Here is a 17,101-nt window from a genome sequence, read left to right on the forward strand (position 1 = left end):
TTTTTTTGTTAATTCTTTCCAATGTGTCAAGTAATTATATTTTTGTTTTCTCATGATTTGGTTGGGTATAATTGTGTTGCTGTCCTGGGGCTCTGTGGGATCTGTTTGTGAACAGAGCCCCAATACCAGCTTGCTTAGGAGACTCTTCTCCGGGTTTATCTCTCTGTAGGTGATGGCTTTGTTATGGAATGTTTGGGAATCACTTCCTTTTAGCAGGTTGTAAAATGGTAATGTCTCTTTTCTGGATTTTGAGACCTACAAGACCCCCTCCTGAAGGACCAGTGCTGAGAGAACCCACGCCAAGAGGACCTACACCCAGACCACAGCATCACCAGCCAGACACCAACAGACACACTAAGACACACTAAGACCACCCCAAGCAAACCCTTGGTATAGAAAAGACCTAACCCATTCTATTAAATTAGTCAAAACAGGAACATTTTACATCTGGTTAGAAATGAATAAGGAAATGAACAACAGAAAATTGTCCTCATGTGTGTGCTACCTATATCCCCCCAATAGAATCCCCATTCTTTAACGATGACAGCTTCTCCATCCTAGAGGGGGAGATCAACCATTTCCAGGCCCAGGGACATGTACTTGTCTGTGGTGACCTAAATGCCATAACTGAACAAGAACCTGACCCTCAGCAAACAGAGGGATAAACACCTACAGTGCCTTGCAAAAGTATTCACCCTCCTTTGTGTTTTTACTTGGATTTCATGTAATGGACATACACAAAATAGTCCAAATTGGTGAAGTTAAATGAGATTTTAAAAAAACTTGTTTTAAAAAAATGTAATAAATTAAAAATGGAAATGTATTCACCCACTTTGCTAAGAAGCCCCTAAATCAGATCTGGTGCAACCAATTACCTTCAGAGGTCACATAATTAATTAAATAAAGTCCACCTGTGTGCATGATCTGTCACATGATCTCAGTATACAGTTGAAGTAGGAAGTTTACATACACCTTAACCAAATGCATTTAAACTGTTTTTCCCAATTCTTGACATTTAATCCTAGTAAAAATTCCCTGCCTTCGGTCAGTTAGGATCACCACCATCTTTAAAAATGCGAAATGTCAGAATAATAGTACAGAGAATGATTTATTTCAGCTTTTATTTCTTTCATCCCATTCCCAGTGGGTAGGAAGTTTACATACTAATTGAGTGTATTTGGTAGCATTGCCTTTAAATTTTTTAACTTGGGTCAAACATTTTGGGTAGCCTTCCACAAGCTTCCCACATGTGGGTGAATTTTGGCCCATTCCTCCTGACATAGCGGATGTAACGGAGTCAGGTTTGTGCTCGCACACATTTTTTCAGTTCTGCCCACAACATTTCTATAGGATTGAGATAGGGGCTTTGTGATGGCCACTCCAATACCTTCACTTTGTTTTCCTTGAGCCATTTTGCCACAACTTTGGAAGAATGCTTGGGGTCATTGAAGACCAATTGCGACCAAGCTTTAACTTTGTGACTGATGTCTTGAGATGTTGCTTCAATATCTCCACATAATTTTCCATCCTCATGAAGCCATCTATTTTGTGAAGTGCACCAGACCCTCCTGCAGCAAAGCACCCCCACAACATGATGCTGCCACCCTGTGCTTCACGGTTGGGATGGTGTTCTTTGGCTTGCAAGCCTCCCCCTTTTTCCTCCAAACATAACAATGGTCATTATGGCCAAACAGTTCTATTTTGTTTCATCAGACCAGAGTACATTTGTCCAAAAAGTACAATCTTTGTCCCCATGTGCAGTTGCAAACTGTTGGCAGGCTTTTTTATGGTGGTTTTGGAACAGTGGCTTCTTCCTTGCTGAGCGGCCTTTCAGGTTATGTCGATATAGGACTCGTTTTACTGTGGATATAGATACTTTTGTACCGGTTTCCTCCAGCATCTTCACAAGACCCTTTGCTTTTGTTCTGGGATTGATTTGCACTTCTCGCACCAAAGTACATTAATCTCTAGGACACAGAACGTGTCTTCTTCCTGAGCGGTATGACGGCTGCGTGGTCCCTTGGTGTTTATACTTGCGTACTATTGTTTGTACAGATGAACGTGGTACCTACCTTCAGGCATTTGGAAATTGCTCCCAAGGATGAATCAGACTTGTGGAGGTCCACACATTTTTTTGCTGAGGTCTTGGCTGATTTCTTTTGATTTTCCCATGATGTCAAGCAAAGTGGCACTGAGGTTGAAGGTAGGCCTGGAAATACATCCACAGGTACACTCCCAATTGACTCAAATGATGTCAATTAGCCTATCAAAAGCTTCTAAAGCCATGACATCATTTTCTTGAATTTTCCAAGCTGTTTAAAGGCACAGTCGACTTAGTGTATGTAAACTTCTGACTCACTGGAATTGTGATACAGTGAATTATATGTGAAATAATCTGTCTGTAAACAATTGTTGGAAAAATGACTTGTGTCATGCACAAAGTAGATGTCCTAACCAACTTGCCAAAACTATAGTTTGTCAACAAGAAATTTGTGGAGTGGTTGAAAAAACAAGTTTTAATGACTCCAACCTAAGTGTATGTAAACTTCCGACTTCAAATGTATATACACCTGTTCTGAAAGGCCCCAGAGTCTGCAACACCACTAAGCAACGGGAAACACCAAGCAAATGGCACCATGACGACCAATGAGCTCCAGGTCGATCACCCTATTTTTATAACTTAATTGAGGAAAATAAGAACAATCCGAAATTCCTTTTTGATACTGTCGCAAAGCTAACTAAAAAGCAGCATTCCCCAAGAGAGGATGACTTTCACTTTAGCAGTGATAAATTCATGAACTTCTTTGAGGAAAAGATTATGATTATTAGAAAGCAATTTACGGACTTCTCTTTAAATTCCTTCAAAGCTCAGTTGTCCTGAGTCTGCACAACTCTGCCAGGACCTAGGATCAAGAGAGACGCTCAAGTGTTTTAGTACTATATCTCTTGACACAATGATGAAAATAATCATGGCCTCTAAACCTTCCGGCTGCATACTGGACCCTATTCCAACTAAACTACTGAAAGAGCTGCTTCCTGTGCTTGGCCCTCCTATGTTGAACATAATAAACAGCTCTCTATCCACCGGATGTGTACCAAACTCACTAAAAGTGGCAGTAATAAAGCCTCTCTTGAAAAAGCCAAACCTTGACCCAGAAAATATAAAAAACATCGGCCTATATCGAATCTTCCATTCCTCTCAAAATTTTTAGAAAAGGCTGTTGCACAGCAACGCACTGCCTTCCTGAAGACAAACAATGTATACAAAATGCTTCAGTCTGGTTTTAGACCCCATCATAGCACTGAGACTGCACTTATGAAGGTGGTAAATTACATTTTAATGGCATCGAACCGAGGCTCTGCATCTGTCCTCATGCTCCTAGACCTTAGTGCTGCTTTTGATAGCATCGATCACCACATTCTTTTGGAGAGATTGGAAACCCAAATTGGTCTACACAGACAAGTTCTGGCCTGGTTTAGATCTCATCTGTCGGAAAGTTATCAGTTTGTCTCTGTGAATGGTTTGTCCTCTGACAAATCAACTGTACATTTCAGTGTTCCTCAAGGTTCCGTTTTAGGACCACTATTGTTTTCACTATATATTTTACCTCTTGGGGTTGTTATTCGAAAACATAATGTTAACTTTCACTGCTATGCGAATGACACACAGTTGTACATTTCAATGACACATGGTGAAGCCCCAAAATTGCCCTTGCTTAGAAGCATGTGTTTCAGACATAAGGAAGTGGATGGCTGCAAACTTTCTACTTTTAAATTCAGACAAAACAGAGCTGCTTGTTCTAGGTCCCAAGAAACAAAGAGATCTTCTGTTGAATCTGACAATTAATCGTAATGGTTGTACAGTCGTCTCAAATAAAACTGTGAAGGACCTCGGCGTTACTCTGGACCCTGATCTCTCTTTTGAAGAACATATCAAGACCATTTCAAGGACAGCTTTTTTCCATCTACGTAACATTGCAAAAATCAGAAAATTTCAGTCCAAAAATGACGCAGAAAAATTAATCCATGCTTTTGTCACTTCTAGGTTAGACTACTGCAGTGCTCTACTTTCCGGCTACCCGGATAAAGCACTAAATAAACTTCAGTTAGTGCTAAATCCGGCTGCTAGAATCCTGACTAGAACCAAAAAATGTGATCATATTACTCCAGTGCTAGCCTCCCTACACTGGCTTCCTGTCAAAGCAAGGGCTGATTTCAAGGTTTTACTGCTAACCTACAAAGCATTACATGGGCTTGCTCCTACCTATCTCTCTGATTTGGTCCTGCCGTACATACCTACACGTACGCTACGGTCACAAGACGCAGGCCTCCTAATTGTCCCTAGAATTTCTAAGCAAACAGCTGGAGGCAGGGCTTTCTCCTATAGAGCTCCATTTTGGAACGGTCTGCCTATCCATGTCAGAGACAGAAACTCGGTCTCAACCTTTAAGTCTTTACTGAAGACTCATCTCTTCAGTGGGTCATATGATTGAGTGTAGTCTGGCCCAGGAGTGGGAGGGTGAACGGAACGGCTCTGGAGCAATGAACCACCCTTTCTGTCTCTGCCTGGCCGGTTCCCCTCTTTCCACTGGGATTCTCTGCCTCTAACCCTATTACAGGGGCTGAGTCACTGGCTTACTGGGGCTCTCTCATGCCGTCCCTGGAAGGGGTGCGTCACCTGAGTGGGTTGATTCACTGATGTGGTCATCCTGTCTGGGTTGGTGCCCCCCTTTGGGTTGTGACATGGCGGAGATCTTTGTGAGCTATACTCAGCCTTGTCTCAGGATGGTAAGTTGGTGGTTGAAGATATCCCTCCAGTGGTGTGGGGGCTGTGCTTTGGCAAAGTGGGTGGGGTTTATCCTTCCTGTTTGGCCATGTCCGGGGGTGTCCTCGGATGGGGCCACAGTGTCTCCTGACCCCTCCTCTCTCAGCCTCCAGTATTTATGCTGCAGTAGTTTATGTGTCGGGGGGCTAGGGTCAGTTTGTTATATCTGGAGTACTTCTCCTGTCATTTTCGGTGTCCTGTGTGAATCTAAGTGTACGTTCTCTAATTATCTCCTTCTCTCCTTCTTTCTCTCTCTCGGAAGACCTGAGTCCTAGGACCATGCCCCAGGACTACCTGACATGATGACTCCTTGCTGTCCCCAGTCCACCTGGCCGTGCTGCTGTTCCAGTTTCAACTGTTCTGCCTTATTATTATTCGACCATGCTGGTCATTTATGAACATTTGAACATCTTGGCCATGTTCTGTTATAATCTCCACCCGGCACAGCCAGAAGAGGACTGGCCACCCCACATAGCCTGGTTCCTCTCTAGGTTTCTTCCTAGGTTTTGACCTTTCTAGGGAGTTTTTCCTAGCCACCGTGCTTCTACACCTGCATTGCTTGCTGTTTGGGGTTTTAGGCTGGGTTTCTGTACAGCACTGAGATATCAGCTGATGTACAAAGGGCTATATAAATACATTTGATTTGATTTGAGGTCAGGGACAAAGACCAGGTCAGGGACAAAGTTGTGGAGAAGTACAGATCAGGGTTGGGTCACAAAAAAATATCAGAAACTTTGAACATCCCATGGAACCCCATTAAATCCATTATAAAAAAATGGAAAGAATATGGTACCACAACAAAACCTGCCAAGAGAGGGCCGCCAACCAAAACTCACAGACCAGGCAAGGAGGTTGTTAATCAGAGAGGCAACAAAGAGACCAAAAATAACCCTGAAGGAGCTGCAAAGCTCCACAGTGTAGATTGGAGTATCTGTTCATAGGACCACTTTAAGCCGTACACTCCACAGAGCTGGGCTTTACGGAAGAGTGGCCAGAAAAAAGCAATTTCTTAAAGAAAAAAATAAGCAAACACATTTTGTGTTTGCCAAAAGGCATGTGGGAGACTCCCCAAACATACGGAAGAAGGTACTCTGGTCAGACTAAAATTGAGCTTTATTGTCCATCAAGGAAAACGCTATGTCTGGCACAAACCCAATACCCCTCATTACTCCAAGAACACCATCTCCACAGTGAAGCATGGTCGTGGCAGCATCGTGCTGTGGTGATGTTTTTCATCGGGAGGGACCGGGAAACTGGTCAGAACTGAAGGAATGATGGATGGCACTAAATACAGGGAAATCCTTGAGGGAAACCTGTTTCAGTCTTCTAGAGATTTGAGACTGGGACGGATATTCACCTTCCAGCAGGACAATGACCCAAAACATACTGCTAAAGAAACACTTGAGTGGTTTAAGGGGAAACATTTAAATGCCTTGGAAAGGCCTAGTCAAAGCCAGACCACAATCTAATTGAGGATCTGTAGTATGACTTAAAGATTACTGTACACCAGCAGGAACCCATCTAACTTGAAGGAGCTGGAGCAGTTTTGCCTTGAAGAATGGGTAAAAAACCCAGTGACTCTACAAAGTATTGACTTTGGAGAGGTGAATAGTTTTGCATGCTCAAGTTCAGTTTTTTTGTCTTATTTCTTGTTTGACCAGTGCAATATACTGTATATGTTGGAGAGCGTACTACGGGTGGGTGTTGCTATGGTGACCAGTGAGAGCTAAGATAAGGCGGGGCTTTATGTAGCAAAGACTTATAGATGACCTGGAGCCAGTGGGTTTGGCGACGGATATGTGGTGAGGGCCAGCCAACGAGAGCAGTGGTGGGTAGTATATGGGACTTTGGTGATAAAACGGATGGCACTGTGATAGACTACATCCAGTTTGCTGAGTAGAGTGTTGGAGGCTATTTTGTAAATTACATCGCCGAAGTCTAGGATCGGTAGGATAGTCAGTTTTACGAGGGTGTTTGGCGGCATGACGGAAGGAGGCTTTGTTGTGAAATAGGAAGCCGATTATAGATTTCATTTTGGATTGGAGATGCTTAATGTGAGTCTGGAAGGAGAGTTTACAGTCTAACCAGACACCTAGGTATTTGTAGTTGTCCACATATTCTAGGTCAGAACCGTCCAGACTAGTGATGCTAGTCGGGCGGGAGGGTGTGGGCAGCAATCGGTTGAAGAGCATGCACTTAGTTTTACTAGCATTTAAAAGAAGTTGGAAGCCACGGAAGGTGCTGTATGGCATTGAAGCTCATTTGAAGGTTTGTTAGCACAGTGTCCAAAGGGCCAGATGTATACAGAATGGTGTCGTCTGAGTAGAGGTTGATCAGAGAATCACGAGCAGCAAGAGCGACATCACTGATATATACAGAGAAAAGAGTCGGCCCGAGAATTGAACCCTGTGGCACCCCCATAGAGACTGCCAGAGGTCCGGACAACAGGCCCTCCGATTTGACACACTGAACTCTATCTGAGAAGTAGTTGGTGAACCAGGCGAGGCAGTCATTTGAGAAGCCAAGGCTATTGGAGTCTGCCGATAAGAATGCGGTGATTGACAGTCGAAAGCCTTGGCCAGGTCGATGAAGACGGCTGCACAGTACTATCTTTTATCGATGGCGGTTATGATATCGTTTAGTTTGCTGCAGGGGGTGCTGAGATGTTGGCCAGGGTAGGGGTAGCCAGGAGGAGAGCATGGCCAGGCGTGGAAAAATGCTAATTGAAATGATTGATTAGCGTGGATTTATCGGTGGTGACAGTGTTTCCTATCCTCAGTGCAATGGGCAGCTGGAAAGAGGTGTTCTTATTCTCCATGGACTTTACAGTGCCCCAAACTTTTTGGAATTAGTGCTACAGAAAGCAAATTTCTGTTTGAAAAAGCTAGCCTTAGCTTTCCTAACTGACTGACTATTACGCTCTCAGAGAGTTCTGTCAGTCCACTGACACCCCATCAGATCACAGCAAAAGCACACTCTACTAAACAGTACATTTGACCTCTCAGCTTCCTTATCAAATAAAAAAAATTGCAAGCAGACAACCTTAGAAAATGAACAACAATGACAAATGGTTTGATAAAGCAAACACCATTGTATATACAACCGATATTTATGTTTATTTATTTTCCCTTTTGTACTTTAACTATTTGCACATCGTTACAACACTGTATTTAAACCTAATAGGACATTTGAAATGTCTTTATTATTTTGAAACTTCTGTGAGTGTAATGTTTACTGTTAATTTTGATTGCCAACGCAAGTGAAATAAACAATATAAACGTGTTTCCCATGCCAATAAAGCCCCTTAAATTGAATTGATATTTAATTGAGCGAGAGAGTGGGATATGGTAAGAGTGAGCGAACGCGAGAGAAAAGGCGAGCGCGAGAGAGAGCAAGAGAGAGAGCGGGAGAGAGTGAGCGTGAGGGAGAGAGTGAGCGTGAGGGGAGAGAGAGCAAGTGGGCAAGAGCAGGCGAGAGCGTGCGAGTGAGAGAGAGAGTGCAAGGAAGAGAGAGAGAGCGCAAAAGAGAGGAGAGCGCAAGGGGAAGTAGTGAGAGAAAAGAAGAGAGGTGAGGTTAAGAGCAAGAGAGGGAGAAGATGGCAGCTCTCTCGCAGCCCTGATTATTAGAGCAGAAGAATTGACTGAACACAAAATGCAGACAAGGCGCAACCAACCCATCACACTTATACATTATACGTCAGACTGCTCTGTTGTACGGACCAAAAATGAAACCAGAGAATAGCAACAACAAAATCACAGTATCTCTAATAAACCATTTTAAAGTACTTCCCTAACCCCAAAGTACAGCCCAGCTATGCTACTGTTATATATTTGTATATAGATTCAGATATGAAGGTGAATCTGCTTGTCACATACAGATTGCCATAGACAGTATTCCAGGCTCCATAGTTTGCCAGTGTTGCCACGTGGCCATTCTTGAACAGACCTAATTTCTCACAACAAAGACGCAGGCTTCCATACCATATTCAATGATGAAACAGCCAGCCAGCCTGTCTCCACGACACCACATACAAGATCAGCTATGGCTGTCAGCCTGCGTCTACTCTCCTGACAGGAGGTGAAACATCAGATCTTCTTACTGTTTGCAGTGTGCACCATGAGTATAGATGTGTGTATTGTGTACATGCAAGCTTTGTCTATGAATGGGTCTCTTTATGCCTAGGTGTTGGAAAGAATCACTGTGTATGTTCATAGTAGGTGTGTCTGATTTATCTAATTGCACATATTTCCTTGTGTATAACTCCCCTTTGTATATTTCCAATGCATGTAATTATTTGTGTTTGTGTGTTGGTCGATCTGTCTGTGTTCTGGTTTAGCCAGACAGCGTACGATCACACAACTAAAGCATGAACTTAGAAGGGAGTTAAGCATCTAATGGAGTCATGTGCTAAACTCCATATTATGTGCTTGCGTGCGTGCGTGTGTGTGCGTGTGTGTGTGAATGGTATTTCACCTGGCCTTGTCAAAGTATTTCCCAGTGTAGGCCATCCCACAGGCAGCACCCAGACCCTGTCCAAGAGAGCCGGTGGCCACATCCACAAACTGCTGCTTCTGTTAACACACGTAAACATACACAAATGTTAAGACACTACACAAACACGTCGCAGCACACACAACATGCATAAACACACATTACACAAACTAATCAAACATTATACAAATGATGCAGTTAAACATTGCACAGACATCTATTTGCGAACAAAGACAAACTACTCAGTCATAACACACCCACATTCAGTCTCTGGCATGCACATGACCATCACAATCATATACAAATCAAATGTTATTTGTCACATGCACCAAATACAGCTGGTGTAGACTTTACTGTGAAATGCTTAATACAATACAATTAAATCGACAAGAATGGAGCTACAGTATATACAGGGAGTAGCAGTACCAGATCAATGTGGAGCTATATACAGGGAGTAGCAGTACCAGATCAATGTGGAGCTATATACAGGGAGTAGCAGTACCAGATAAATGTGGAGCTATATACAGGGAGTAGCAGTACCAGATCAATGTGGAGCTATATACAGGGAGTACCAGTACCTGATCACTGTGGAGCTTTATACAGGGAGTACCAGTACCAAATCAATGTGGAGCTATATACAGGGAGTACCAGATCAATGTGGAGCTATATACAGGGAGTACCAGATCAATGTGGAGCTATATACAGGAAGTAGCAGTACCAGATCAATGTGGAGCTATATACAGGGAGTACCAGTACCAGATCAATGTGGAGCTATATACAGGGAGTACCAGTACCAAATCAATGTGGAGCTATATACAGGGAGTACCAGATCAATGTGGAGCTATATACAGGAGTACCAGATCAATGTGGAGCTATATACAGGGAGTACCAGTACCAGATCAATGTGGAGCTATATACAGGGAGTACCAGTACCAGATCAATGTGGAGCTATATACAGGGAGTACAAGTACCAGATCAATGTGGAGCTATATACAGGGAGTACCAGTACCAGATCAATGTGGAGCTATATACAGGGAGTACCAGTACCAGATCAATGTGGAGCTATATACAGGGAGTACCAGTACCAGATCAATGTGGAGCTATATACAGGGAGTACCAGTACCAAATCAATGTGGAGCTATATACAGGGAGTACCAGATCAATGTGGAGCTATATACAGGGAGTACCAGATCAATGTGGAGCTATATACAGGGAGTACCAGTACCAGATCAATGTGGAGCTATATACAGGGAGTAGCAGTACCAGATCAATGTGGAGCTATATACAGGGAGTAGCAGTACCAGATAAATGTGGAGCTATATACAGGGAGTAGCAGTACCAGATCAATGTGGAGCTATATACAGGGAGTACCAGTACCTGATCACTGTGGAGCTTTATACAGGGAGTACCAGTACCAAATCAATGTGGAGCTATATACAGGGAGTACCAGATCAATGTGGAGCTATATACAGGGAGTACCAGATCAATGTGGAGCTATATACAGGAAGTAGCAGTACCAGATCAATGTGGAGCTATATACAGGGAGTACCAGTACCAGATCAATGTGGAGCTATATACAGGGAGTACCAGTACCAAATCAATGTGGAGCTATATACAGGGAGTACCAGATCAATGTGGAGCTATATACAGGGAGTACCAGATCAATGTGGAGCTATATACAGGGAGTACCAGTACCAGATCAATGTGGAGCTATATACAGGGAGTACCAGTACCAGATCAATGTGGAGCTATATACAGGGAGTACAAGTACCAGATCAATGTGGAGCTATATACAGGGAGTACCAGTACCAGATCAATGTGGAGCTATATACAGGGAGTACCAGTACCAGATCAATGTGGAGCTATATACAGGGAGTACCAGTACCAGATCAATGTGGAGCTATATACAGGGAGTACCAGTACCAAATCAATGTGGAGCTATATACAGGGAGTACCAGATCAATGTGGAGCTATATACAGGGAGTACCAGATCAATGTGGAGCTATATACAGGGAGTACCAGTACCAGATCAATGTGGAGCTATATACAGGGAGTACCAGTACCAGATCAATGTGGAGCTATATACAGGGAGTACAAGTACCAGATCAATGTGGAGCTATATACAGGGAGTACCAGTACCAGACCATATGTGGAGCTATATACAGGGAGTACCGGTACCGGTACCAGACCAATGTGGAGCTATATACAGGGAGTACCAGTACCAGACCAATGTGGAGCTATATACAGGGAGTACAAGTACCAGATCAATGTGGAGCTATATACAGGGAGTACCAGTACCAGACCATATGTGGAGCTATATACAGGGAGTACCAGTACCAGACCAATGTGGAGCTATATACAGGGAGTACCAGTACCAGACCAATGTGGAGCTATATACAGGGAGTACCAGTACCAGACCAATGTGGAGCTATATACAGGGAGTACCAGTACCAGACCAATGTGGAGCTATATACAGGGAGTACCAGTACCAGACCAATGTAGAGCTATATACAGGGAGTACCAGTACCAGACCAATGTGGAGCTATATACAGGGAGTACCAGTACCAGACCAATGTGGAGCTATATACAGGGAGTACCAGTACCAGACCAATGTGGAGCTATATACAGGAGTACCAGTACCAGACCAATGTGGAGCTATATACAGGGAGTACCAGTACCAGACCAATGTGGAGCTATATACAGGGAGTACCAGTACCAGACCAATGTGGAGCTATATACAGGGAGTACCAGTACCAGATCAATGTGGAGCTATATACAGGGAGTACCAGTACCAGACCAATGTGGAGCTATATACAGGGAGTACCAGTACCAGACCAATGTGGAGCTATATACAGGGAGTACCAGTACCAGAGGACCAACCAAAACAACAGTACATCGACAAACTGTCCGTGCTGAAGAAACTGGGCCAGCCTATCCAGGACAGGTACATGGAGTCTGTGGAAAGTTCCAGAGCCTTCGATGACATGGGGAAACAGATCCAGATGTAGATGAAGATCGTTCAAGCTTATAATGTGGAGCTATATACAGGGAGTACCAGTACCAGACCAATGTGGAGCTTTATACAGGGAGTACCAGTACCAGACCAATGTGGAGCTATATACAGGGAGTACCAGTACCAGACCAATGTGGAGCTATATACAGGAGTACCAGTACCAGACCAATGTGGAGCTATATACAGGGAGTACCAGTACCAGACCAATGTGGAGCTATATACAGGGAGTACCAGTACCAGATCAATGTGGAGCTATATACAGGGAGTACCAGTACCAGACCAATGTGGAGCTATATACAGGGAGTACCAGAACCAGACCAATGTGGAGCTATATACAGGGAGTACCAGTACCAGACCAATGTGGAGCTATATACAGGGAGTACCAGTACCAGATCAATGTGGAGCTATATACAGGGAGTACCAGTACCAGACCAATGTGGAGCTATATACAGGGAGTACCAGTACCAGACCAATGTGGAGCTATATACAGGGAGTACCAGTACCAGACCAATGTGGAGCTATATACAGGGACTACAAGTACCAGACCAATGTGGAGCTATATACAGGGAGTACCAGACCAATGTGGAGCTATATACAGGGAGTACCAGTACCAGACCAATGTGGAGCTTTATACAGGGAGTACCAGTACCAGACCAATGTGGAGCTATATACAGGGAGTACCAGTACCAGACCAATGTGGAGCTATATACAGTACAGGGAGCACAAGTACCAGATCAATGTGGAGCTATATACAGGGAGTACCAGTACCAGACCAATGTGGAGCTTTATACAGGGAGTACCAGTGCCAGATCAATGTGGAGCTATATACAGGGAGTACCAGTACCAGATCAATGTGGAGCTATATACAGGGAGTACAAGTACCAGATCAATGTGGAGCTATATACAGGGAGTACAAGTACCAGATCTATGTGGAGCTATATACAGGGAGTACCAGACCAATGTGGAGCTATATACAGGGAGTAGCAGTACCAGATAAATGTGGAGCTATATACAGGGAGTAGCAGTACCAGACCAATGTGGAGCTATATACAGGGAGTACCAGATCAATGTGGAGCTATATACAGGGAGTACCAGTACCAGATCAATGTGGAGCTATATACAGGGAGTACCAGTACCAGATCAATGTGGAGCTATATACAGGGAGTACCAGTACCAGATCAATGTGGAGCTATATACAGGGAGTACCAGTACCAGATCAATGTGGAGCTATATACAGGGAGTACCAGTACCAGACCAATGTGGAGCTATATACAGGGAGTACCAGTACCAGACCAATGTGGTGCTATATACAGGGAGTACCAGTACCAGACCAATGTGGAGCTATATACAGGGAGTACCAGTACCAGAGGACCAACCAAAACAACAGTACATCGACAAACTGTCCGTGCTGAAGAAACTGGGCCAGCCTATCCAGGACAGGTACATGGAGTCTGTGGAAAGTTCCAGAGCCTTCGATGACATGGGGAAACAGATCCAGATGTAGATGAAGATCGTTCAAGCTTATAATGTGGAGCTATATACAGGGAGTACCAGTACCAGATCAATGTGGAGCTATATACAGGGAGTACCAGTACCAGACCAATGTGTAGCTATATACAGGGACTACAAGTACCAGACCAATGTGTAGCTATATACAGGGACTACAAGTACCAGACCAATGTGGAGCTATATACAGGGACTACAAGTACCAGACCAATGTGGAGCTATATACAGGGAGTACCAGTACCAGATCAATGTGGAGCTATATACAGGGAGTACCAGTACCAGATCAATGTGGAGCTATATACAGGGAGTACCCGTACCAGATCAATGTGGAGCTATATACAGGGAGTACCAGTACCAGATCAATGTGTACTATATACAGGGAGTACCAGTACCAGACCAATTTGGAGCTATATACAGGGACTACAAGTACCAGACCAATGTGGAGCTATATACAGGGACTACAAGTACCAGACCAATGTGGAGCTATATACAGGGACTACAAGTACCAGACCAATGTGGAGCTATATACAGGGACTACAAGTACCAGACCAATGTGGAGCTATATACAGGGACTACAAGTACCAGACCAATGTGGAGCTATATACAGGGAGTACCAGTACCTGATCAATGTGGAGCTATATACAGGGAGTACCAGTACCAGACCAATGTGGAGCTATATACAGGGAGTACCAGTACCAGACCAATGTGGAGCTATATACAGGGAGTACCAGTACCAGACCAATGTGGAGCTATATACAGGGACTACAAGTACCAGAACAATGTGGAGCTATATACAGGGAGTACCAGTACCAGACCAATGTGGAGCTTTATACAGGGAGTACCAGTACCAGATCAATGTGGAGCTTTATACAGGGAGTACCAGTACCAGACCAATGTTGAGCTATATACAGGGAGTACCAGTACCAGACCAATGTGGAGCTATATACAGGGACTACAAGTACCAGACCAATGTGGAGCTATATACAGGGACTACAAGTACCAGACCAATGTGGAGCTATATACAGGGAGTACCAGTACCAGATCAATGTGGAGCTATATACAGGGAGTACCAGTACCAGATCAATGTGGAGCTATATACAGGGAGTACCAGTACCAGATCAATGTGGAGCTATATACAGGGAGTACCAGATCAATGTGGAGCTATATTACAGGGAGTACCAGATCAATGTGGAGCTATATACAGGGAGTACCAGTACCAGATCAATGTGGAGCTATATACACGGAGTACCAGTACCTGATCAATGTGGAGCTATATACAGGGAGTACCAGTACCTGATCAATGTGGAGCTTTATACAGGGAGTACCAGTACCAGATCAATGTGGAGCTATATACAGGGAGTACCAGATCAATGTGGAGCTATATACAGGGAGTACCAGATCAATGTGGAGCTATATACAGGGAGTACCAGACCAATGTGGAGCTATATACAGGGAGTACCAGTACCTGGTCAATGTGGAGCTATATACAGGGAGTACCAGTACCAGATCAATGTGGAGCTATATACAGGGAGTACCAGTACCAGACCAATGTGTAGAAGTACAAGGTATTTGAGGTAGATAGTTTTCACAAAACACACACACTTCCTCTCAAACACACTTCCTAAACATACACATTCATTCAGTGCTCATGATAACTGATCAACAGGGCAAATCAATGTGTAAGTATTAGGTGAATAGGCACTGAATCTTAGTTGAGGGAATCAGTGGGCTACTCACGTGTGTGTGAACAGAGCATGGCATTACTGTGTTTTCAGACACAGGGCCTGGGGCCACCTGTCTCTGTCACACAAACACATCTTTGTGACATACAGTCTACACCACAGTACATAGTGGGTTTTGTGTGCTCAGACTTCCTCTCTCCAACAAGGGAATACCAGTGCCCTGAAAAAGGACATGTCTGGCTTTGGAAATGAGGACAAATTTGTCCCTGTTAGTTGTAGTTCATAAGAGACCACAGGTAACAAGCGGTAGTGGATGAACGGGTTTGTGAGGAACAAAGGGCTAAATATAAACCAGGCTTGTGGAAGAGTGACACTCTGGGTTAATGGAGTTAAGAGGTTATTTGTGGACCAAACAGGGTTGTGTCTTGTGGATTGATGGGTCACTTCCTATTCCTGTTCTTACCGGCACAGGATGTCCCTCCAGGATGGAGTCGACCTTACGGAGGTTGAGCAGCTCGCTGTCCTTCAGGTAGCCTGCCTCAGCCCACACTGCATACAGCACCGGTGCCGCATGACCCTGGAGGAGATACAAGATACAAGTCACTCTTAGACTTCATTGAGTAGTAGAAAGAGACTTTATTACCATCACACACAGACATGACCACATTCAGACAGAACATACACAATGGGGCCTTAGCTAATGCAAGCACACTTCAATAATTTACGACAACCACCTTTCATAGCAGAGCTGTTATTCCCTATGTTACACTCTCACATACAGTATCACACTTGGTGCCTGGACTAATTTCAGTTCTGGGATTGGGAACATTATCCCAAACCTTCTTCCTTCCCTCCAAATGAATTAAGCTCCAGTAGTCTCAATAGGATTACATCCACGCCTCCCGGTCTGTCTCCTAAAGCAGTGGTTCCCAAACTGTGGAACTCAGTCAGGCTTTGAATTTACTCTTGAAAGTTGTAATAATAGAATGCACAAGGTGCCATTCAAGTCAATAATAATGATATTTCTAGACAGGGTTAGAGTGGTACCTTGGAGAGGACGAAGCGGTCATTGTTTATGTTGCGGGGGTCCTCAGGGCGGTACTTCATGGTGTTGAAGAAGAGCACAGACATGATCTCTGCCACACTGCAGCATGATGTGGGGTGTCTGGAGGGCAGAGGACAGGATAGGGAGTCAGACCAGGGCTCTGAGTGACACACACACACACACACACACACACACACACACACACACACACACACACACACACACACACACACACACACACACACACACACACACACACACACACCTCCATGCGCTCAGGACACTGCAGTGTAGAGCAAGAAAGTATAAAACACACACATGATCTACAATCAGTTTACTATACTATTTCATTGCACTCCCATATATTCAGTAGACACACACCCAAAGTACTGAACAGACACTGTCCTGTGATGTCATTATAGGAAACAAATCCATCTTTAATGGAACTTGATCATTCAGACCTGAACGCTGATATTCATTCTTCATTTAGTGCAGGGGCTGGCCTATATTAGTCTGTCTGCCAACTGTAAACTTCATGT

At 44.0% G+C, this 17,101-nt stretch overlaps 1 protein-coding gene across 1 annotated transcript in view; it reads right to left on the minus strand.

Moving 5' to 3' along the window:
• LOC124045052 (transketolase-like) overlaps window positions 1-17,101 on the minus strand; it is a 29,556-nt gene that overhangs the window by 10,703 nt on the left and 1,752 nt on the right. Inside the window, exons 2-4 of the mRNA XM_046364272.1 lie at window positions 16,565-16,682; window positions 15,981-16,094; window positions 9,299-9,396 (exon numbers count right to left, since the gene is read on the minus strand). Coding sequence (XP_046220228.1) covers window positions 9,299-9,396; window positions 15,981-16,094; window positions 16,565-16,682 — 330 coding nt within the window. The remainder of the gene's footprint in view (window positions 1-9,298; window positions 9,397-15,980; window positions 16,095-16,564; window positions 16,683-17,101) is intronic.

Source organism: Oncorhynchus gorbuscha, linkage group LG10 (assembly GCF_021184085.1).
Source record: "Oncorhynchus gorbuscha isolate QuinsamMale2020 ecotype Even-year linkage group LG10, OgorEven_v1.0, whole genome shotgun sequence".
In the NCBI taxonomy this organism is placed as follows: Eukaryota; Metazoa; Chordata; class Actinopteri; order Salmoniformes; family Salmonidae; genus Oncorhynchus; species Oncorhynchus gorbuscha.